The 23,130-nt window shown below is 38.6% G+C and overlaps 3 protein-coding genes and 2 long non-coding RNA genes across 36 annotated transcripts in view; 1 reads left to right on the top strand and 4 right to left on the bottom strand.

Moving 5' to 3' along the window:
- On the bottom strand, positions 1-2,146 carry LOC125468491. Its single transcript, XR_007250908.1, has 3 exons — positions 1,344-2,146; positions 547-1,139; positions 1-364 (listed from the first exon to the last, which is right to left on the bottom strand). It is a non-coding gene; the product is annotated as an uncharacterized LOC125468491 (long non-coding RNA).
- Positions 2,147-2,185: 39 nt separating this feature from the next.
- On the bottom strand, positions 2,186-21,892 carry LOC103958989 (putative disease resistance protein RGA3). 7 transcript variants are annotated; one of them, XR_007250873.1, is made up of 4 exons: positions 17,572-21,889; positions 17,383-17,478; positions 2,514-2,715; positions 2,186-2,343 (listed from the first exon to the last, which is right to left on the bottom strand). XR_007250873.1 is itself a non-coding variant. In XM_048564302.1 (2 exons), the coding sequence occupies exon 1, from the start codon at positions 21,580-21,582 to the stop codon at positions 17,614-17,616; it is 3,969 nt and encodes a 1,322-aa protein (XP_048420259.1). In that variant the 5' UTR covers positions 21,583-21,892; the 3' UTR covers positions 11,212-11,276; positions 17,572-17,613. The 7 variants fall into 7 exon arrangements, 2 of the variants coding, with proteins under 2 accessions (XP_048420259.1, XP_048420257.1); XR_007250874.1 differs by having other exon boundaries at positions 2,514-2,710; XR_007250876.1 differs by lacking the exons at positions 2,186-2,343; positions 2,514-2,715 and adding an exon at positions 15,919-16,635.
- On the top strand, positions 3,443-9,875 carry LOC103959025. Of its 26 annotated transcripts, none has more exons than XR_007250904.1 (13): positions 3,443-3,936; positions 4,042-4,092; positions 4,190-4,385; positions 4,501-4,545; positions 4,708-4,820; positions 4,906-5,033; positions 5,120-5,244; positions 5,326-5,419; positions 5,864-6,240; positions 6,400-6,467; positions 6,785-7,615; positions 8,558-8,736; positions 9,629-9,875. It is a non-coding gene; the product is annotated as an uncharacterized LOC103959025 (long non-coding RNA). The 26 variants fall into 26 exon arrangements; XR_007250901.1 differs by having other exon boundaries at positions 4,695-4,820; positions 4,909-5,033; XR_007250900.1 differs by having other exon boundaries at positions 4,695-4,820.
- Positions 10,097-15,392, bottom strand: LOC103958985 (putative disease resistance RPP13-like protein 1). The gene has a single exon (XM_009371309.3). The coding sequence runs from the start codon at positions 14,930-14,932 to the stop codon at positions 11,039-11,041; it is 3,894 nt and encodes a 1,297-aa protein (XP_009369584.3). The 5' UTR covers positions 14,933-15,392; the 3' UTR covers positions 10,097-11,038.
- LOC103958987 (putative disease resistance protein At3g14460) overlaps positions 17,717-23,130 on the bottom strand; it is a 16,561-nt gene continuing 11,147 nt past the window's right edge. Inside the window, exon 2 of the mRNA XM_048564303.1 lies at positions 17,717-17,851. The gene's annotated coding sequence lies outside the window, so the exon portion shown is untranslated. The remainder of the gene's footprint in view (positions 17,852-23,130) is intronic.

The following is a 23,130-nucleotide window of genomic DNA, read 5'->3' as shown; positions in this document are numbered from 1 at the left end:
TTTTTGAAATGCATACATGAAATATTCCAAAATTTGATGTTTTGAATCACATTTCGAAGACTACAACAGAAAACTTAAACCACCGTATCATACTACAAGAATGAAATACAAAATATTCAGAACAAAGAAAACAAGAGTAAATAAAGCTTGTAATTTTTTAAACTATACATTTTGTTAATAATATTGTGCATTTGATGCTTATTATGCCGGATTAAACCTTTCCCGATCTCCTCCTTCGACGATTGTTCTAGTTGTAATATGAAATGTATAAACAGTGGTCAATTAACCCTCCTCTCCTCTGGCAGTGATTGGCAAATTTGGGAAGCTTGCATACGAAAAGCTCTCCAAGTGAAGCCCTTGTGTCCTGCAAGAAAACTAATAATTCAGAATTTAAAACTAATAATTCAGATTTTAAGTCTAACGTCTGCTTATACGATGATCTGCAAAGTATTTGAACAATATGCAAGCTATGTTTCTTATATTTATTTATTTTTCTTTGTATTTATGTTTGTGCAAATATGAAAGTTAATTTGATGCAAAATATACCTGACTTCGGTTTGAGAGTTGAGAGTGAAATGTCAGAAAACAAAAGTATTTCCGAACAATAGAGCGCTCATATGATCAGGTCGCAGCCTATCCATATCCAAGGAATGCGAGATATCTTGGCTCAATCTTCTCCCATACGTCTTTCTTTTCACAACTTTTCTCCAGGGCAGAACATCGGTGGATTTCAGGAAAGAAACAGATGGCGGTAAACCCTCTTCTGGAAGGCATTGGAGGCCATCAAACCCCCAAATATACAGCTTTTGAAGAGAAGCGCGGTGTTGAAGTAGTCCCTCTCCTGGCAGAAATTCCATAATTGGGCAGCTTTCAATTCGCAGCTCTTGAAGATAAATGAGGTGTCAAAGTCCTTTTCAATTCGTAGCTCTTCTATGTAGCTTGGACAGATCACAAGTGCTTAAATCGTTTCAGGGCTCTTCCTATGTCCTCGCCTGCATAACCGGATGCTCCATTTTATGACCGACTTATGTTGTTGGAATTTGGATAAGTGGAGGATGTGGAAGCAGTACTGCGTTGTAAAAATGTCTGGTCTATGCAGATATGCTACTTCTAGTCACCTTTAGGCAAGCCTTTCTACCCTGTGGTGGACGAAAAGATCACAGTGTCTATTAGTTTTACGGACTTTTAAAAAGAACAAAATGCAGAACATTCAACCATATGAAGTTTGATTCTCACAACTTTTCATTTTTTTCCTTGTTCGCTACCCCTCCCCACCCACCCTCTCTCGTTATATTGATGATGAAGAAAAATAACGAAAGGAAGAGAAACGTCAAAAAGCACACCTCCACATCTTCTGCTAAAAGATCTACTTATGTGCAGCTTTCCATTGTTGCTGTGAATTTATGGCCAGATCTACAAGAGCATATAACGTATCTACGCAAGCTTTAAGATGGTCCTGGGATAAAGAAAATGAGACAACCTGCCAACGCGGAAGGAGGGAAGTACAGATGCGAGTTTGTGCCACCCATGTTAGGCTTCTGTAGTTCAAAATAAGCAATACAGTAACAATAAACTGCAGTTCCAACTGGAAAAATCAACATTTAGAGTCCTCCAGAAATTAGAGGCAGGGGAAAAGGATACAAAGAGGTTTACCACCATCTGTTTTCTCCCACTCCTACTACATATGAAATTTTGAAATGCCTGCTTCTTGTGATAGCTATTCAACATGAATGTCATCTCGGATGCTTTTGATTTACTTACGTATCAGCTCAACAAACTCCTAAATACAGAGATGAAAGTAAGATTCCATGGACAGATTGATGATAAAGAATGAACAAAACTAACTATCACGGTTTTAAATAGATCCGATTATTGTTGCTTCGTAAATTAATTCTCTCTAAGAAGTACAAGATTCGTAAATTATTTTAACATGAATTTTTTTTTTTAAATGATGCAAACTACATAAAACAGGATATTGTGAGGGACAAAACTGAAACATATATTCAGTTAACATTTGTTAAAACGAAGCATCATATCCTCTGCATAAGAAGTTCCATGGTAAGAGAGAATGTAAATTAAAGCTCATCTGCAGTATCCAACTAAAGATCTATTACCGGTTCACATTCGTAAAGAAAAGCATAGATACACCAACTTGAAGCTAAAATGAGATAGCAGGCCACTGTATTCAAACCACGCCAGTATGACAAAGAAATATATCATCCGGGGGTTCCATCCTCTTCCTTTAGAGGTGCATCATCTTCATGTCAAAAATGCTTAGGAAATTGATGTGAGCTAACATCTGTTGCCTCAGACAATTGCCTCCTAAGTTTCACAATAAGGACTCTGCAGCAATGACGCCACCATATTCAAACCAAATAAGTCAGTGCAGCACGTATATAAGTGAATTACACATTTGTGTTTGTAAAGAAACTCATCCGCACCAACATAAAAGCCACCATATTCAAACGAAATCAAAATGATAAAAAAAAAAACATCGTCCACGTGTTACCTACATGATATATCTCTTGCACCAGCGTGAAGATCACTAGGACATCGGAAGAAAACTAGAAAAGCATGCCACAGCTGTTTACTCTTGCCAGACAGGCCCAGTAATTGATGCAAGCCAGCATCTGTTCCCTTGGGTAATTCTACTTTACAGTTCCACACCACAATTAGCTCGCTGCTGCATCCACAAGGGCCATAAATGAGTCTGTCCTGGCACATTGTATTAACATATACTTAGGATTAATTTTACCCAAGTCTTGATAACCAATGCTCATTCACGCAACCAAGAAATGGTAAAAAGAATACAGAACAGTTGAATAATGCATCAATAATACACATGAGCTACTTGGTCTGCAACTTTGATTCTCATAACTTTTAAAAACATTTCTTCTTTTTCTCTGCCCCTCCCTCCCCACTCACTTTCTCTCTCTCATCAACAAGTTTATGTTGGAGATAAATAAAAAGAATGGAACGAAAAGAAACATCAGAAAACACACCTCAAAAGCTTTAACTGCACACATCTTTCCATTTGTCAGCTACGATTATATGATCAGAACCACAAGAGCATAAAGTATCTACGCAAGCATCAAGCTGGTATCTGAATAAAGAAAACGAGACAGCCTGCCAATGAAGAAGGAGGAAAGTGTGGATGTAAGTTGGTGCCCCCATGTCGTAAGTAGGCTTCTGCAGACCAAAATGAGCAGTATTGATGGTTTTTATAATTTTTTTTTATGTAAGAAACATGCATGCTTTCACTAAGAAATGAATGAAATCCGAAACCGGAAAGCGGATGCAGAGACATTAACATATAACATATTCCAAAAGTTCTTGGTAAAAAAATTGTGGGTTTTCCAGGTACCTTTACTTTAGTCTAAAGTAGGAGGGGAAATTGCACTATTCATATAAACAGTGTTTTGGACCACTTTTCATGCTTCTAGCTTTTTACGAAGATGCCATCGGTTCGAATGACGGGAATCCCTGTCTAGGGTTAACATCGCACGGTTGGGGGTAAAAGTTGGGTGGGCATTGTTGTCAGTTAGGGTTGCATTCGGTGGGATCGATGGCTCAGTGTGGGATTTGGTGGGAAGGCATGCTGCTTGCAGAGAGGAGGAGAGGGAAGGAGGGAGGGGGAGGGAGAGAGAGAGGGGTTTGGTGAGGGGAAGGCATGCGACTTGCAGAGATGAGAGAAGCTTAAAAGCAACTGCAGCAAGTTCAATGGACAGGGTAGCAGCAATGGAGACACCTCGCTCTAAACCATTTCCCCTCTCCTCAGGCGAATGCTGAACAAAGTTTTGAAGGAACCCACGACCACCAGGTTCACTTTTAATAGAATCCGATTCGCAAGGAAAAGAAGAAAGCCAGCTTTTCAACGAAAAAGCTAAAATCAATCCCTTCGACCTCCTCATCGGCGGCGGCACCCACGACCACCAGGTTCACTTTTAATTTTATTTTAATTTTTTGCTTTTTTAGTGGCTTAAAGAATATGAAACGAATTATAATTTAAAATGGTGAAATTTTGTTGATTTTTGCGTTCAGTGAGTGATCATCGAGCTGTGACGGGTTGGTGTTGGATTTGATTCGATTGAGGTGAAGGCTCTGCATGATTGTGACATGGAGAAAATGCTAGAATCTTACCTTCGATCCAAATATCTGATTTTTGTTACAATTGTTATTTTCATTGCAGGAAAATGTGGCGGAGACAATGATTCCCAAATCCTCCAGCTTTCGGATCAGACAATCGTCCCACCGAAAAAATGATTGCGATCCCTTATTTAACCGCGTCAACCACGTGCATCAGCTATGGATTGCTCTTCGTTTTCGGCCAAGTCAGAGATTTCTTCCGCAAAATCATTGACTGGTGGAGTGCTAGCAATTTGCAGGTTCCGTAATCATTGTACGTAATTTTGTTTCTATTGTTTAGTTTTTCCTGTGATTTTAAGTAAAAAAAAGCATTGCTTTGTTGCAAAAATCTGGGTTATGCTCCAATCTGTTTAGGACTTTGAAGATTTCTATATTTGCCGGCTTTATCTTCGAATTCAGGTAGTTTGTTATTGATTTGATTGTGTTATATTTCTTGAGCTGTATGAAATGGATGTAGCTGGCCCTGCAATTAAGCTTGAATTCCATGGAGTCCCATAAACATAATTATTGATAACTCTGGTTAATTTTTTAAAGTTTTGACTGGTCAGGATGTTTCAATAGGCTTATTGCAAGTGCTCCTGATGCTTGGTTTGATGTGGTTGAACGCTACTCCAATGACTACAACATAACACTCAAGCAACGATTACAAATTTCCTCCGATTTCGCAATTTCATGTATATTTTACTCCTTTTGTTATGTTTTCTTGATTTGTATTCTCATTGTGTAACTCGGCTGATGCAAGCTAACCAAAAAAACCAGTAGATGCCTTAACTTGGGATCTTACAATTACCTTGGCTTTGCTGCATTTGATGAGTACTGCACACCTCGCGCTGTTGAGATGTTGAAAAAATATTATCCCAGTACCCGTAGTAGCCGAGTTAATGGGGGTTGGTATACTAATACTACTTAGCATGAAAAATTTGTTTGAACTATTTTTCTAAATGAATTTACCATGATACGCTTCTATCACCAGGCACCACGGATTTGCATAATGAGCTGGAAGAGTGTGTTGCAAATTTTGTTGGGAAACCTGCTGCTATAGTTTTCGGAATGGGTTATGTCGCAAACTCTGCTACCCTTCCTGTTCTAATGGGGAAGGTTTGCATCTTTTCTCAAATGTATGACTTCTAATTTTGTGTTTACATTCCTTATCTGAATATGTGCCATTTGACTTTACAGGGAGGCTTGATTGTTAGTGATTCTTTGAACCACAACTCCATTGTCAATGGCGCAAGAGGATCTGGAGCTAGAGTTTGTGTTTTCCAACACAATAGTAAGTTCATTAGTTACTATATTGTATAGCGTGGATGCTGAGGATTTGTTCTTGGCATCAAATTCTACATTTCAGGTTTTAAATGATAGCGTATATTTTTATACAAAGAGAGCACACCGAGGAAGTGTTGGTTTATATTTAATTGCAAAGACTGGGGTTAGGCAGGAGTTTTGCAAGTAAATGACAGGTTTTTTGGTTATTTGCCCGTTTTTCTAATCCGTGTTATGGATTGATTTAATTACTCGAATGAAAGGGCTGTTAATTGGATACGCATTTCCAATGTGTTGCTTCGCTCTGTGAGATGTTGATGATAACATGAATAAATATAGAAACATACTGCTTATAGGATATTAAGGTTGAAGTCATTTAGTTCCAAAGATTCCATAACTAATGTATAATTGAGTGAAATGCCAGTTTACATAGATATTGTGCTTATTTGTTTAGGTGGATTACCAAAAGGAGCTCATCAAGTATTTTGCGAGCAAGATCGACCTTGATCATTTGGATATTTAAAGGAGCCATTGATAAAGGGAAGATGACGAATTGTGAACCTGTGTGCCAATTTTGCTAATTTTGCAGACAAGCAGAAACTCTGGCAGTGTGATCAAACAGGCTTTCATGTTGCGTATTTTAATTAATAGCTGTGAAACCCACTGTGTGTCGCACCACAGACGGTCTCGTTGCTATCCTCCTCGCGCCGCCGTCTCCCTTCTCTTGCCTCCATCGTCTTACTCCTCCTTTCTCTGTCTCTGGAATCCTATCGTCATCTTCCTCGCATGCAAGGGACTGGCCCTCTCAATTGAAACCAAAACGTGTTTCAGGTGCCTACCACAACCTCTCACTACTCACTAACATCAGTTGGTTTTTGTAATTTGAACTTTTCTTTCTGATAAATTTGTATGCTTTCTGGATTTTTTATGGTAGTTTTGGACCTTTTCTTTTCTGAATTTGTGCGCTTCTGTGGGTTTTTTTTATGGCAGTTCTGAGGAAGAGCAAGAAAAAGGAAGAACCAGTATTAGAAGATCTTCCCAAAGAGTACTATGATGATGTGAGTGCCTTTATCCTTTTACTTGACCAAATGGGTGCTCAAATTTCATGTTTTTCTGTGATTATATGAGTAAATTTTTGTATTTCGTTTTTGGGTTTTGCCAAATTCAATGTTGGTATTTATGGGTTTGGTATTGATTTCAGTTAACAATGACTTTGGGGCAATTGATTGAGTCTGCATTCAATGTCTTCATGCAGTTACATACTGATGAAATAGAATTCAATTTTTTCATTCCCTTCTTTTTTTTTTAATGCAGTTACATGTATATGATGATTTACAGCGTATATTCATCTTTTAGTTTCTAATTCTTCATGCAGTCTAAGCCATGAAGGATTTGATAAACCCACAATTGATAACAATGTGCGGCGGCACCAACAGTTTTGGACAAGGAACAAGTAAGTACCATTTTGCTCCATTGTTCCAAAGTATTATGTAGAGATTGCTTTAATATCTTGGCTTCTTTGCTTTATATGGGTTGTCTGAGATAGGATTTAGGAGATCTGGTTTAGGTTTTGCAGAGATAGAGATAGGGGGTGCCCGAGAGAAATGTGGGAGGATTTAGGCAAGGGATTTCAGGGATTTGTTTAGGGTTTCTTTCCTGCGATTAGCAGACAGAGAGATGGGACAAGGGTGAGAGAGAGAGAGATGCGAGGATTTTCTGTGAAGGTAAAGGGAATGGATAAGGGACGTTTGGGTATGGGTAGGGGATTGGAAAAGCATTTCATTTTCCATTTGCTTTCTCAAACCCGAGGGATTTCTGTGATTGCAGAGAGAGAGAGAGAGAGAGATGGGGGTGTCCGTTAGGTGCCCTTTAATTGTCACTTTTGTGATTTGTCCACCCTTGATTGTTGTGTGATTCATTCTCACGAACGTTCTATGCACAAGGTTTCATATTATTCCTTCCCTTTAATTTTGATATTGTTGTGCTTAATTTCTGTTTTATTTTATTGGGGAGTAGATTAACAGACCTTGGATATTTTGGTATAATAATTTCACATCATGTGTTGCCCTTTTGCATCACCTTAATTTTTCATCACATACTAACTTTAACATTTGTCCATCCTTCTGGAGTTGAGCACTATCTTTCTGACAGCATAAATGCTCTGAGAAACTGCTATGGAGACAAACAGTTGTTTACTCCGTTCTAGGTATGTTTTTCTTTAGTATTTTAGAGGGATTCTTAACTATTCCCCATTGTAATCTTTACCTTTGTATCTATCTCTCTCAAAAGATGATGACCGTAGCAACTGTTGCAAAGCAAATTCTCAGATGTATCTAAGCATATACATACATTGGACAAAAACCGAATCTTAAATTGGGGCAGTGAGTTCTGCAACATCCCGGTGCTGCATGTATTCTCACACTTTTAAAAGTTGTATTTCTCAGATTTATTGGGAATTTAATTAGTTTTATGTCATTTTCATAGGGCAATTTAGTAGAGATTTAGCACATAAAGGAAGATGCGTGAATCAATACAATTAACCTAATAGTGATTTGGTTCAGTGTAAAGACCACTGCTAGGGCACTCAAGTCATTTTCTTACTTTATGCGCATATATATTATATGTAACCAGCACATGTTTCCAAAGGATGTTAGTTAGTGTTCATGCTCTGCTGATATTTTATTCTGTTCATTTTGATTTTGTTTTTCAGTTGTGGTTATAGGATTGTTTTGTCTCTTCACTGTTTTTTTTTTTCCTTTTTTATTTTCCCTCTATACAGCTTTTCTAAAATTGAACTATTGTTCTCAATTTGGTTATTTGAACCAAGGCCAGCTAGGCTGTGCCTTTAGAAGGTCTCACTGCTTTTAAAGTTGAATGGTGCTAACTGAATATGATGCGTTCATTCTTCGATGTGTGTGAGTGTATGTGAGTGCATGCAGTGTGGTTAGGTTCATTCCTGCATGGGTTTTCGTCTTTTTTTTCGTTAAATGGTTAGGTTCATTCCCGCATGGGAGAGGTGTGTGTTTTTGCCATCAAACTGGTAGAGACGGATCTTAATCAAATATCATGCCATAGTGTTATTGTGTTTGCATCTATGGAACCATATATTTACTTCGTTGTTGTTAACGGCTTCACATGTTCTTTCCAGATAATGCCGCCTTTTTGGATTTCGTATGAGTGTCCCAGGTCAATTCTGGACCATCAGAAGAGGGATGATCGCTGTCATTCGGATTGCGGGCATCCACTTCAAAATCCCGGTAAACACGTCATTTTCTTGATTTCAGGCCATGCAAAATTCATGGTGAAAAAACTGAGCTCATGCCGTTGGTTTGTGCCTCTGTCCAATTTCTTATGTATTTATTTTATCAATCCTTTTCCTTCTTGGTTCTATTTGTTGCTGCTGGTTCCGATATTTCGTTGTCCTATCTGTGCTTGATATCAGTGCTGCAACTTTTCATATTCTTATCAATGCTTACATCTTCACCTTTTTCCTTTTGTTTCTTTTGCTTAACATGGTTTCGGCTTTTTGAGATTGTGTGTTTGATTAACATTTGATCGTATGGTGTTAGAATTTAAATTTGATTGGCTTTTTAAACCAAGATTGTGCGTCCTTTGATGTGAATAAATTCTGCCGGCGGGGATTTTGGTCTCTGGATTTTTCATGGTGTAATTTTTATGGCATGATCCCTTGGTGTCGTGTGCATTTTTATCAACAATAATAAGCTTTTTCTCAGTATTGCTAACAAGTTTTCTTATAATTAATGGGGTGTGCTATCCACACACCTCATTTTACTTCTCACACATCCTTTGATAATTTCTGTCTGTTGATCTTCTTCAATTCATCCGATCCAACGGCCAAAAATTAAAAAGGTGTGTGAGAAGTAAAATGGGGTGTGTGGATATCACCCCTTGAAATATTTGAAATCCCTGGTCTATAATCCTCTTGATTCATGGTTTACGCCTCCTGATAAAATAACTACAACGTTATCACATCTTTCATCCGATCGATTTAAACATTCTACCCATTATTGACTTTCTTTAACGAGTCTCACCCATTTGTCATAAAATTAGATGAGGGGACTTCATACCATCTCAGAGTATTGTAAGAATATAATATGATATTTGATTCTTTCTCTATTTTTCCCACGAGTCTCAATTTGTATTTGAAACAATGTCTAATAAACTTACCAGATCTTCATCATGTATCATACTATTACAGGTTTTCTTTTAAGGTTCTGATGGATTAAGCAAAAGCTCCTACCAATTTAGCGGAGTGAACCAAGAATTCAGGGCTTTTATTAATGCCAATCGCTATGCAATTTAGTTTTTACTTTTAGCATGTTCGGAGTGACCTTTGAATTTACATGTTTAGTTGTTTTTGTTTTACTATCCTGATAGGTATGTGTGTATTACTATTCTGTTTATCCCCATTCTCTGGTGGTGTTTACTGCATTGTTTCTACACAATCTCTAATGGTCCCATTGCTGAACATAAAAAAAAATTTGACTCTTTTTTTCTTTTCTATTTATCTATCTGCATGTAATTTTGGTTTGTCGAAATTTCGATTATAGTTTGTTTTGTGCTGGATGTAAAAGGTTTTTCTTCAATGATTATATATAGCTTCAGTACCTGGTGGTTAACCATGTTTTTCACGCTGGATCACTTTCGTTGATTGTAGGTTTGACAGAAAGTTGAAAAACACATATGATCACCTACTTTTTACGAGGTCCTGCTCATGCTTAGTTGTTTATTGTAGCATAGATTTTACACTCTAACTTTTAGGGTGGGTGTGTGTGCGTGTGTGTGTGTGTGTGTCGTGTGTGTTGGCACAGATGCTCAGACATTGTGTGTGTGTGTGTGTGTGTGTGTGTGTGTTTGTTGGCACAGATGCTCAGACATTATGTGTGTGTGTGTGTGTGTGAGTTGGCACAGATGCTCAGACATGCTACCCAAGCCTAAGCATTTGAAAATGTTTGTTCTCCTTGGTGATAGAATTTGGCATCTTTCAGTACACGCTGGAGGTATCCAGGTCTCTCTTTTCTCTCTTTTTCTCTTTCACCCTCCCTATATGTAGTTTAATATAATTGAACAACTCTATTTATTTAAGATTTAGTTGCGTTCGTAATTACTGAAATTTGTTGCAAGAAATTGGGGGATGAATTTGGTTTCAGGGGAATGTTATCTGTTTTTTTCTTATATTGCAAAAAAACAATGCATTGGGTGCAAGTATGTGGTTTTTATCATTTATTTCTGTAGTTTGAAAGTCAATTGTGTTTTTGTTGCATTGGACATATTTTACAAGACTTGACAAAGCAAATGGGAGAGATGAGAAACAAATTGCAAAATTTGTAATTTCCGAAACGTTGATACATTATTCAGTTACGAAAGAGTACCTATACATGTTACAATTTTGATGCTTACTATATATGCTGGATTGATCCTCATCATACCATCCGAAAATGTTGAAGATGTGGGGATAATGTGTCTTCTTTGCTGCAAATAAAAAATTGATTAATATGCTATGATTCTTATTTCTATTATGTCTTTTATTTTTCAAACTATTGAAGTTAATTAGAAGCAAGGAATGTGAAATGCCGAAAAGCACAACTTCGTATGAGAGAGACAGAGCTCATATGATGACTTCGTTGTTTATCTGTATGCAAGGAATGTGAGATATCTTGGCCCAATCTTCTCCCGTCTTATCCTCATACCTTTTCTCCAGGGTGGAACAAGAGGAGATCACCAGGTAAGAAAGAGAGGGCGGCAAACCGTTTTCTGGCAGGAATTGGAGCTTTGGACACCTACGAATTCGTAGCTTTTGAAGAGAAGTGAGGTGTAGAAGTCCCTCTGCTGGAAGGAATTCCAGACTTGGGCAAAAAGTAATAGTTAGATTTTGAAGAGAAGTGAGGTGTTGAAGTCCCTCTGCAGGCAGGAATTCCAGACTTCGGCAATTATGTATAGTTAGCCGGTGAAGAGAAGTAGGGAGCAGCTGTTCCTTGAGCAACGGTGCCGAGATCTCGCCAGCAATTGTAAATTCTTGAAGGGAGACAAGTCCTTGTAATCCCCACTCCACTGAAGGCTTCACTTTGTCGCAATCTATTGTAAAATATCGGAGGTTGGAAGGCAAACCCCCTTGGGCAAATGATACAAGATTTGGAAGATCGAATAATTCCAATCGTTCAAGGGCGGTGAGGGTGCGAATTTGTTTGGGGAACGACTTCAAATTCTTGCATCTCCAGACCTTCAATTCTCTCAAGTTGGGAGTGGGCAATCCTCCGTCCGGGAAAGACGCCAGATTTGGACAGTCGTTGATTTCTAGCTGAATGAGATGGCTTAGGTTCTGATCAACTCCTTCAATAGAAAAGGATTCCAGATTCTCACAGCCATGGATTAAAAGAGTTGAAAGTTTGGGGAAAACGCCCAACGGGAAGGACCTCACTGAATGAAAACTATCGTATATCTTCAAATCCTCAAGTGATGTCAATTCGGCCATCATCTCATGAGATAAGAACTCTAATGACCACGCGGTTGGGCAAAAGCTGAAAGTCAATCTTCGAAGATATTTCATTTTGGGCAGGCTCCAAAATTTTGCATCAAAATTAGAAATTCCAAGTGTGGACAACTTCTCTACTCTCTCTATTAATGGTAACAGACCTGGGCATCCATCAATATCTATTTCCAATGAATTCTGTAAGTAGTCCATGTTAAGACTACTACTACTACTGGCCCATTCATCATGCAGATGTAGATATCCACACCCAAACACGCTAAGTGTTTTCAAGCATGGAAGACGATTGGGCAAGTATCCTCTCAGCTTCTTACAATAACTTATTCTCAGCACCTGGAGACAAGGAAAGCCTGAACATTGACCTCCACTTGGACTCGGTAGCCAATCCTCCCACTCCGGCATCTCCTTGAACTCTAGCGTCTTCAGAGACCGAAAGGGCTGAATTACAGAAGCTCCATTAAGATCACCATAGAATTCAACACCAACCGTCCTAACAAATTTCATTCTTTCGACATGTAGCTCTTTAAGAGTGGGCAGCTGCCCAAAACTTGGCAAGGACAAACAATACTTACAATCACTGTTCCACATGAACTGTATGTTATAGAAGGAATTAGAGCTTCCTAACCAGCTTGGGAAGCTGGTTCCTCCATAGAATCTGATAGTCAGTTTCTCCAGATTTATGCAAGGTTGGAGCTTGTCAAGCACATCTCTCTCCTTTTGGGAATCGTCGGCGTCCTCCTTACCCCATTCCAACTCTAAGTCCTTTAGTTCTTTCTTATCCTTCAAATTGGCTTCCAATGCATCCACAACGTGAACTACATTGTGCAGATTTGAAATATGAAGTCTTCCTTGAAGATACTGCAACTCCCTTAATTCTCCAATGCTAGACCCGGTAGATTTCCCCACAATAAAAGCAGTTAATGTTCTCAAACTTTTTAGTCTTCCAATTTCCACTGGCATCCCTTGTATGTTTGTTTTACTGACATCGAGATATTGCAAACTACTCAATTCCCTCATATCTACAGGTAATTTAGTAAGGGAGCTGCAACCTGCCAACGTTAATGTCCATAAATTTATCAATCTTCTCGTGTCTGGTGGCAGTTCAATGAGAGCGTAACAATATGACAGCAATAACGTCTGCAAATTGTAGAGAGTACAAACTGCACCAGGTAAACTTACAATTGCCGTATGGGAGAGATCCAGGTAGCGCAGGTGAATGAGATTGCCCGCAGAATCAGGTACTTCAGCAACATTTTCATAATGGGACAATGATAAAACTCGTAAACGTTTCAGGGATGGCAACAAATCTTGTTGAAACTTTTGACTTATGTAGATCATCCCATTCCCATATGCTTCAAAAGAGGTAGGTAGGAAGGTCCGCAGACACTTAGCCCCATTCAAAGGCTCAAATTTTTTAGCAGCGTCAATTTCTCCCCTAGCATATGACAAATGACGAAGTCTTTTAACTTCTTGTGATTCCCTCTCTTCCAACCTGAGAAAAAATCCCCTAGACATGAACTGACCCAAGTCGTTAAGAAGATCATGCATTGTGAAACCATGCTCCCCTGCTTTTTGAAGTAGTGATCGTGATACCAGCTCATCGAAGTAACTTTTAGCCGTCTCTTCCATTCTTTGCCCGTTAAAATCATGTGGAATTAAACCTTCCGCCATCCAAAGGAGAACTACATCTTCATTCTTGAACAAATAGTCTTTTGGAAATAGTGAACAATAACAAAAGCATCGTTTCAACTGAGCAGGGAGATAATGATAGCTCAATCGTAGGGCTGGAAGGATATCACTTTTTTCATAAGGTAGCTCCCAAAGGCTACTATTTAATAATTTATTCCATTCCTTGAAGTCTTCCTGGCAACGTAATAGACCCCCGAGTGTCTCTGCTGCTAATGGCAAACCATTACACTTGCTTGCAATTTTCTTGCCAATTTCCTCCAAAGTTGGATGTGCATTGTGGTTTTCATTTTCAAACGCATGTTTTGCAAGTAACATCCAACAATCTTCATGTGACAAAGGTTCTAAGTGTTGAATTGGCACATTTTTCATGAGAGATGCGACATTTGCACTTCGTGTTGTCACGATGACTTTACTTCCCCTTGCTCCGGAAGTAAAAGGAGTTTGTAGGCACCTCCAATCAGAATATTTCTCACTCCAAAGGTCATCCAACACAAATAAGAATTTCTTTCCCCTCAGTTGTTCTCTAAGTTCGACTTGAAGCGAATTCAAATTTGTCATTTTAGAAGGTTTTGAAGTGACCGACTCGAGAAGAGTTTTAGTCACCTTAATAGCATCATAATCTTCTGAAACACAAGCCCAAGATCTAAGGGTAAAGTGCTCTTTCACCTTATCATCATTATAAAGCACTCGAGCAAGGGTCGTCTTGCCAACCCCGCCCATACCAACAATGGTGATGATAGATACATCATCCTCGCTTGCATCATCAGAGAACAAGACTTTTGATAAGTTTTCTTTATCTTCGTCTCTTCCATATACAAAGGGTTCATGAATCAAGGAAGTTGTTGGAGTTCTTTGTGAAACCTTCCTCCCAACAACTTCTGTAAGACCAAGGGCAACTTTTTGTTGCACAAAGTCATCCAGCCTTTGTAATAACCCTTGTATCTCAACATTCATGTTTTGATAAAAATGACTAGGAGAAGTGAAGAAGTTCCACACCTTTTTGGTTAATTTCTCGGCTTGACCTTCACCTTCCACCTTGCATCGCAAAGCTTCAGTGTCGATCTCATCAAGTAAGTCCTCCGCGTCGAAGATAGCATGCTTGAGCTCGTCCAACCAGTCTCTCACAGCAGGGTTTGAAATTTGCTTCTCTTCCGCATCGTTGAGCACCGCATAGAGGGTGAGCAACGTCGTCTTCAGTTTCACGAGGAGTGGTTCATCCAGCTTCTTGTGCCAGAACAAGTCAGCGAACTCGGTTGAAGCAATTCTGTCACACAACACCTGGATGGAAGCGGAGATAAAAGCCTCTCCAATAAAAGCGGCAGCCATTTTTTATCTTTGGTTGCTTAGTTTGCTAGTAGCTCAATGTAGAAGTAAACGCTTTTGAGATTGCAATTATTGATGCATCCCAATTCGTAATGAACTTTTGATTGGTCAGTTGACCAAAAAAGCACTTGTGATTGGTTCAAAAGTTGTCCCATGGATCCAGTCTGGATATTTTTATTGGAAGCCTGTGGACTACAATATCGTGGCCAAAAGTATGTCTTATAACAAACAAACAAACAAAAAAAAAAAAAAAAAAATTCCCATTCCCAGCAATATTCAAAGTTTGATTAAATCTGAAGTTGAGTCATGGGCTTGTGGTGTGGGTCTTTTGAATGGTAGTTGGTCAACCTCTGTCCACACAGCTGCTATCTCAATTTGAGCCCATTGTGTACATGTCTTGACAGGGTGTGGCCCATCGGTGACAAAGGTGTTTTTTTCTATGCCATATTTCCACCAACAATAATAATAACAATTTACCAAAAAAAAAAAAAAAAAAAAACTCACTCAAATGTGTCCAAATTTATGTTTTTTTTTCCGTCTTATATATTTAATTAATAGTAGTGATTTTCTATACTATGATGATTTTGTTTAATCTAATTCAATTCAAACAAATCTAATAATAGATGGTATTGTGTGAATATAAAATGGGAGTCCAAAAATCACCTTTTTAAATAAACTAGGCTTATAATTTTATTTTTAATTTTAATAAATAGTCATATTGAATTGAAATTTCTATAATAGATATTGTTTTAATAAGATAATTGAGAGAAAAAATAGAAGTTTTTTTAAAGGAAATGAAATTTCATTACCAACATGAAGGATGTGTTAAAGATACAAAATACATAATTTAAATGCTTTTTCTTTGCACCTTTTTTTCCGTAAAATTAAAGTGTTGGATATCATAATATTTCCTACAAATAGCTTTTATTGTAATGGAAGACAAACAATTAGTCACAAAACAAATTGGTTAATGATTCTAAATAACCGAATTACAATAAATAGTTTTGTTTCTCTTTTGATGGTGATTCATGCATGATTCTTGTAATAACAAAAACATACACAGAATTTAAGTGGCTCACCAAATTAGCTACGTCCACTACCTTGTGTTTGTATTAGTATTTCACTACATAAGAAGATTTACAAAATACATTGGAGATGGATTGAAAGCCTTTACATAATCTAAAAGATATGGATTGTGAAGGAGTGGTCCGAGGAGGAGGGAACTTCTTCCTCTTGCTGGTGTCTTCTTTTCTGCATGTTCTTTCCTGTAAAGGGGATGATTGGAATTGCTTGTGCTTCACGGAGGATCTATCTACGTGTAGCTTGAATGATGTCATGTTCTAGCTTTGCGAGTAAAAGCTTGAACGTAAGCATCCAGATGTTCAAATAGTAAGGCACCAACAAGTCCTATACCAGCCACCTCTATATGAAGACTTCCACCTCCTTATTTTAGAGCGGTGAGTAATCACATATGGCTTGAGGGACAGAGATCCCAGCCGGATCTCACCTCACCAAATCCTAAGGATTTGAAGATCCGGACCGTTGAAATTTAATCCAAATGTTACAAAAAGAGAGGCCCTTCTAAAATGATAATAATTGTAACTATTGGATCAAATTTCAAGAATCTGAATTTCCGGATCCTTAGGATTTGGTGGGGAAGATCTAGCTAGGCTTGAGTCCTAATGATTGCAAATGTGCCACCTATTCTTTGATAGTAAATATCAACCAACTTCAATCAAATTACTCTCATGTTCAAAATAAAAAGCATCTCAAATACTAGTTAATTGCGAGAATATATAAACTTTTGTAGTCAAAATACCTCATAAAGTAACTTACATGCCAAAAATATTAATTCTTCACACCTAGTAACACAATTATATTTGAAAGAAAAATAATAATGCATGTGAATATATACATATTCCGACAATGGGGTTGCCTTTGTCAATGACTGCGGTGATGACAAATATTCCGAACAATGTATATCTGTGACAATCTTCTCTGAGATCAACAATACGGATGAAAGATGATGAGCAACATTTTACAAAGTGCGAGTAATATTCTGGAAACGATATCTCAATAGGATATAATGTATATGTTGTATGCTCTTCGGTGACACTCCAGATTCAACATCAACAACAATGGAACTGAGAAGATCCTCAAAACATATTAACTGAATGCTGCAACCACAAGACAGCAAAGAAAGGAAGTATGAAACTATATTGTCAATTGATTTTTCCCTAAAGTCCAGGAATAAACATATTCCAAAAGTTCTTGGTCAAAAAATTGTGAGTTTTCGAACTAGTATATATTCTATAAGTGACGCCAGGGATAAGGCTAGAGATTAAATAAGAGCAAACAATACTTGGACAAAGAAAATGGGAGAGATGAGAAACAAATTGCAAAATTTTGTAATTTCTGAAATGTTAATACATTATTCGGTTATGAAAGAGCACCTATACATGTTGCACTTTTGCTGCTTACTATGCTGGATTGATCCTCTTCATACCATCCGAAAATGTTAAAGATGTAGCGATAATGTGTCTTCCTTCCTGCAAAGATATATTTGATCAATATGCTATGATTCTTATTTCTGTTATGTCTTTTATTTTTCAAACTATTCAAGTTAATTAGATGCAAAATACCTGAGAGTGAAATGCCACAACTTTGTATGAGAGAGACAGAGCTCATATGATCACTTCGTCGTTTATCCGTATGCAAGGAATGTGAGATATCTTGGCCCAATCTTCTCCTTTCTTATCCTCGTACCTTTTCTCCAGGGTGGAACAAGAGAAGATCTCCAGGTAAGAAAGAGAGGGCGGCAAACCGTTTTCTGGCAGGAATTGGAGTTTTGGACACCCATAAATTCGTAGCTTTTGAAGAGACGTGAGGTGTAGAAGTCCCTCTGCTGGAAGGAATTCCAGACTTGGGCAATAAACAATATTTAGATCTCGAAGAGAAGTGAGGTGTTGAAGTCCCTCTCGGGGCAGGAATTCCAGACTTGGGCAACCTTCAATAGATAGAAATTGAAGAGAAGCAAGGTGTCGAAGTACTTTTACGACCACCACCGATTTCAGACTTGATAGTCCACGGATGTGGAGACCGTTAAGAGTAGTAGGGAGCAGGAGCTGTGCACAGATCTCGCCAACAATTTCAAATTTTTTAAGGGAGACAAGTCCTTGTAATCCCCACTCCACTGAAGGCTTCACTTTGTCGCAACCGACAATATCCAAATATTGCAGGTTGGGAGGCAAACCCCCTTGGGCAAATGATACCAGATTTGGAAGATCGTATAAATACAATCGTTCAAGGGCGGTGAGGGTGCGAATTCGTTCGGGGAACGACTTCAAATTCTCGCATCCCCAGACTTGCAATTGTCTCAAGTTGGGAGTGGGCAATCCTCCGTCCGGGAAAGACGCCAGATTTGGACAGCCCTCGATTCGCAGGGAGTTGAGGTGGCTTAGGTTGTGATCAACTCCTTCAATAGAAAAGGATTCCAGATTCTCACAGCCATGGATATGAAGAGTTGAAAGTTTGGGGAAAACGCCCAACGGGAAGGACCTCACTGAATGAAAACTATTCCAGATCTCCAAATACTCAAGTGATGTCAATTCGGCCATCATCTCATGAGATAAGAACTCTAATGACGACACGGTTGGGCAATAGTAGAGACTCAATCTTCGAAGATATTTCATTTTGGGCAGGCACTGTATTGCATCAAAATTATAAATGTGAAGTGTGGACAAGAACTTCTTCTCTACTCTCTCTATTAATGGTAACAGACCTGGGCATCCTCCAATACCTATTTCCAATGAATTCTGTAAGTAGTCCATGTTAAGACCACTACTACTACTACTGGCCCATTCATCATGCAGACGTAGATATCCACACCCAAACACCCAAAGTGTTTTCAAGCATGGAAGACGATTGGGCAAGTATCCTCTCAGCTTCGGACAATTGCTTATGCTCAGCACCTGGAGACAAGGAAAGGGCTGAAGTACAGAAGCTCCACTTGGACTCGGTCGCCAATTCTCCCACTCTTCCCACTCTGGCATCTCCTCAAACTCCAGCGTCTTCAGAGACCGAAAGGGCTGAATTACAGAAGCTCCATTAAGATCACCATAGAATTCAACACCAACCGTCCTAACAAATTTCATTCTTTTGACACGAAGCTCTTTAAGAGTGGGCAGCTGCCCAAAACTTGGCAAGGACAAACAATACTTACAATTACTGATACACATGAACTGTATGTTCGAGAAGGAATTAGAGCTTCCTAACCAGTTTGGGAAGCTGGTTCCTCCATAGAATCTGATAGTCAGTTTCTCCAAATTTGCAGAAGGTTGGAGCTTGTCAAGCACATCTCTCTCCTTTTGGGAATCATCGGCTTCCTCATCACCCCATGCCAACTCTAAGTCATTGAGTTCTTTCTTATTCTTCAAATTGGCTTCCAAAGCATCCACAACATCAACTACATTTTGCAGATTTGAAATACGAAGTCTTCCTTGAAGATGCTGCAACTCCCTTAATTCTCCAATGCTAGATCCGGTAGATTTCCCCACAACAAAGGCAGTTAATGTTCTCAAACTCTTTAGTCTTCCAATTTCCACTGGCATCCCTTCTATCTCTGTTCCACTGACATCGAGGTAATGCAAACTACTCAATTCCCTCATATCTGCTGGTAATTTAGTAAGGCGACGGCAACCTGTCAACGTTAACGTCCGTAAATTTATCAATTTTCTCATGTCTGCTGGCAGTTCAATGAGATTATGACAATCTGACAGCAGTAACGTCTGCAAATTGTAGAGAGTGCAAACTGCACCAGGTAACTTTACAATTTCCGTCTTGGAGAGATCCAGGTAGCGCAGGTGAATGAGATTGCCCACAGAATCAGGTACTTCAGCAACATTTTTATAACGGGACAATGATAAAACCCGTAAACGTTTCATGGATGACAACAAATCATGTAGAAACTTTTTACTTATGTAGAAACGTTCAAACCAGTCATGTATTGAGATAGGTAGGAAGGTCCGCAGACACTTAGCCCCATTTAATGGCTCAAATTTTTTAGCAGCATCAAATTCTCCCCTAGCATATGACAAATGACGAAGTCTTTTAACTTCTTGTGATTCCCTCTCTTCCAACCTGAGAAAAAATCCCCTAGACATGAACTGACCCAAGTCGTTAAGAAGATCATGCATTGTAAAACCATCCTCCCCTGATTTTTGAAGTAGTGATCGTGATACTAGTTCATCAAAGTAACTTCTAGCCGTGTCTTCCATTCTTTGTCCGTTAAAACCTTGCGGAATTAAACCTTCTGCCATCCAAAGTAGAACCATATCTTCCTTCTTGAACTGATAGTCTTTTGGAAATAGTGAACAATACACAAAGCATCGTTTCAACTGAGCAGGGAGATAATGATAGCTCAACCGTAGGGCTGGAAGGATACCACTTTCATCACAAGGTAGCTCCCAAAGACTACTATTTAATAATATGTTCCATTCCTTGAAGTCTCTCTGACGTAATAGACCCCCGAGTGTTTCTGCTGCTAAAGGCAACCCATTGCACTTGCGTGCAATTTTCTTGCCAATTTCTTCCAAAGTTGGATGTGCATTGTGGTTTTTGTTTCCAAATGCATGGTTTGCAAGTAACATCCAACAATCTTCGTGCGACAAAGGCTCCAATTGTTGAATGGGAACATTATTCATGTGAGATGCCACCTTTCCGCTTCGTGTTGTCACGATGACTTTACTTCCCCTTGCCCCGGAAGTAAAAGGAGCTTGCAAGCGCTTCAATTCACAATAGTTGTCATTCCAAAGGTCATCCAACACAAATAAGAATTTCTTTCCTCTCAGTTGTTCTCTAAGTTCAACTTGAAGCAAATTCAAATCTGTCATGTTACAAGGTTTTGAAGTGACCGACTCGAGAAGAGTTTTAGTCACCCTAATAGCATCATAATCTTCTGAAACACATGCCCAAGATCTAAGGGTAAAGTGCTCGTTCACCTTATCATCGTTGTAAAGGGCTCGAGCAAGGGTCGTCTTGCCAACCCCGCCCATACCAACAATGGTGAGGATAGATACATCATCCTCGCTCGCATCATCAGAGAACAAGACTTTTGATAAATTTTCTTTATCTTCGTCTCTTCCATATACAAAAGGTTCATGAATCAAGGAAGTTGTTGGAGTTCTTTGTGAAAACTTCCTCGCAACATCTCCCGTCAGACCAAGGGCAACCTTCTGTTGCACAAAGCCATCCAGCCTTTGCAATAACTTTTGTATCTCAACATTCATGCTTTGAGTAGGAGAAGTAGAGAAGAAGTTCCACACCTTGTCGGTTAATTTCTCGGTTTGACCTTCACCTTCCACCTTGCGTCGCAGAGCTTCAGTGTCGATCTCATCCAGCAAGTCCTCCGCGTCCAAGACAGCATGCTTGAGCTCGTCAAGCCATTTTCTCACAGCACGGTTTGAAATTTGCTTCTCTTCTGCATCATTGAGGACTGCAGAAAGGGCGGGCAGCGTCACCTTCAGTTTCTCGAGTAGGGTTTCGTCCAGCTTATTCTGCCGGAACAAGTCAACAAACTCGGTTGAAGCAATTCTGTCACACAGCACCTCGATGGAAGCGGAGAGAAAAGCCTCTCCAATCAAAGCGCCAGCCATTTTTCTCTTGGTTTTCTCTTGGTTGCTAAGTCCGCTAATAGCTCAATGTACTATGAAAGGCTTTTGAGACTGTTATTATGATGCATCCCCCAGTTTGCATTGACCTTGTGATTGCTCAATTGACCAAGAATGAACTTGCCATCCAGAACTTTCTGTGTGGAGCCTGCGGCCCACAACATCCTTGTCGTTGATTCACAGCGGAAGCAAATCGTGCGGCCAATAATTTTTTTTAATTTATTTCACAAAAAAAACGAGACCCTCTCTTTTCTGGGGAAATTGCCTACGAAGCTTCCCTCTCCTCGTCGTTTACTGGAAAATGACGTGACAATCCCACCTCTTCTTTTAAAATTGCAATTATACATGCACGTAATGAACCTATGATTGGTCACTTAACAGAAAATGAAGCTTGTGATGGGCGTGTAATGAGTCCTCTGCTTTCACTGCAAAAGCTCGTTTGGGGACAAACTTTTGAAAATTTCTACGTGCTCACATGGGGACGCCGTCCAGCGACAGCGACACATAACTTGTACAGTGCACATGGACAACAACTGATTTTTATTTTATTTTGTATCAAGAGACAAATTTAGAGCATCTTAAGTAGAAATAAGCACAATATAGAATAAGAATAAATAAACACAAAGATAAAATGAATATTTAATGGATTGGAAACTGAATTCCTAAATATATAAACTGTATAAAGACAAAACCTTGAGTAGAAAACGTAAACTCGTAACCTTGAATTTGTTGCTTTTTACCTGATTGCTGCTTTTAATGTTCTGATCAACACCATTGAATTTGTCACTTATTACTAGATCTAATGGTATTTTTCTTCACTTGTAAGTAAAACGTCTTAGGTTCAATTCTCCAGGAATGCGAATTTGAACCATATTATTGCTAACCCATTGTGATGCTAAGCTAATCCCTCTCCTTAGTGTAAATAATATCGTTTGATAAAAAAAATATTGGATTTAAATTTGTTAAATAAACATTTTTTTCTACTATAATTGATAACAGTTTTTTAAATAAGTATTTTTTTTCTTTATCAAACACGTTTCATGTTTCTAATTTTAGCTTTTTATAAAAGTTGAAGTTAAAATTGTGTTTGATAAATGAAAAAATAAATTTCCAAACGACACAATGTTATGTTATTGATATAAACCTAATTAATGGAAGTTCTCAAGGTTTGAGCTTAAGACGACATAATGTTATATTATTGATCTGCTCTTGGAAAAAATGAACAGACGGAATACTTGCTATAGAAAGAAGGACCCGGCTTTCTCCCGTTTCTTATACATTCTCATTCTTTTTTATTTTATACGATGGAGATTAGGTCACGTTAATATTTTATATTAATATTTTTATAAAAGTAATAAAATAAAAAATTATAATAATATAAAATATTAATGTGATTTAATCGTGACCGTACAAATAGAAATGAATGAAAGTGTATAAAAAATGGAAGGGTAGAGAAGCCAGATCCCTGTACAAGATATGTGTCGCTGTCGCTGGACGGCATGGCCATGTGAGCACATAGAAAGTTTCAAAAGT

Source organism: the organism of the source record quoted next, unplaced genomic scaffold, assembly GCF_019419815.1.
Source record: "Pyrus x bretschneideri cultivar Hongxiangsu unplaced genomic scaffold, Pyrus_bretschneideri_v1 Contig39, whole genome shotgun sequence".
NCBI classification, from domain to species: domain Eukaryota; kingdom Viridiplantae; phylum Streptophyta; class Magnoliopsida; order Rosales; family Rosaceae; genus Pyrus; species Pyrus x bretschneideri.
This window is presented reverse-complemented; position numbering and strand designations above follow the sequence as displayed.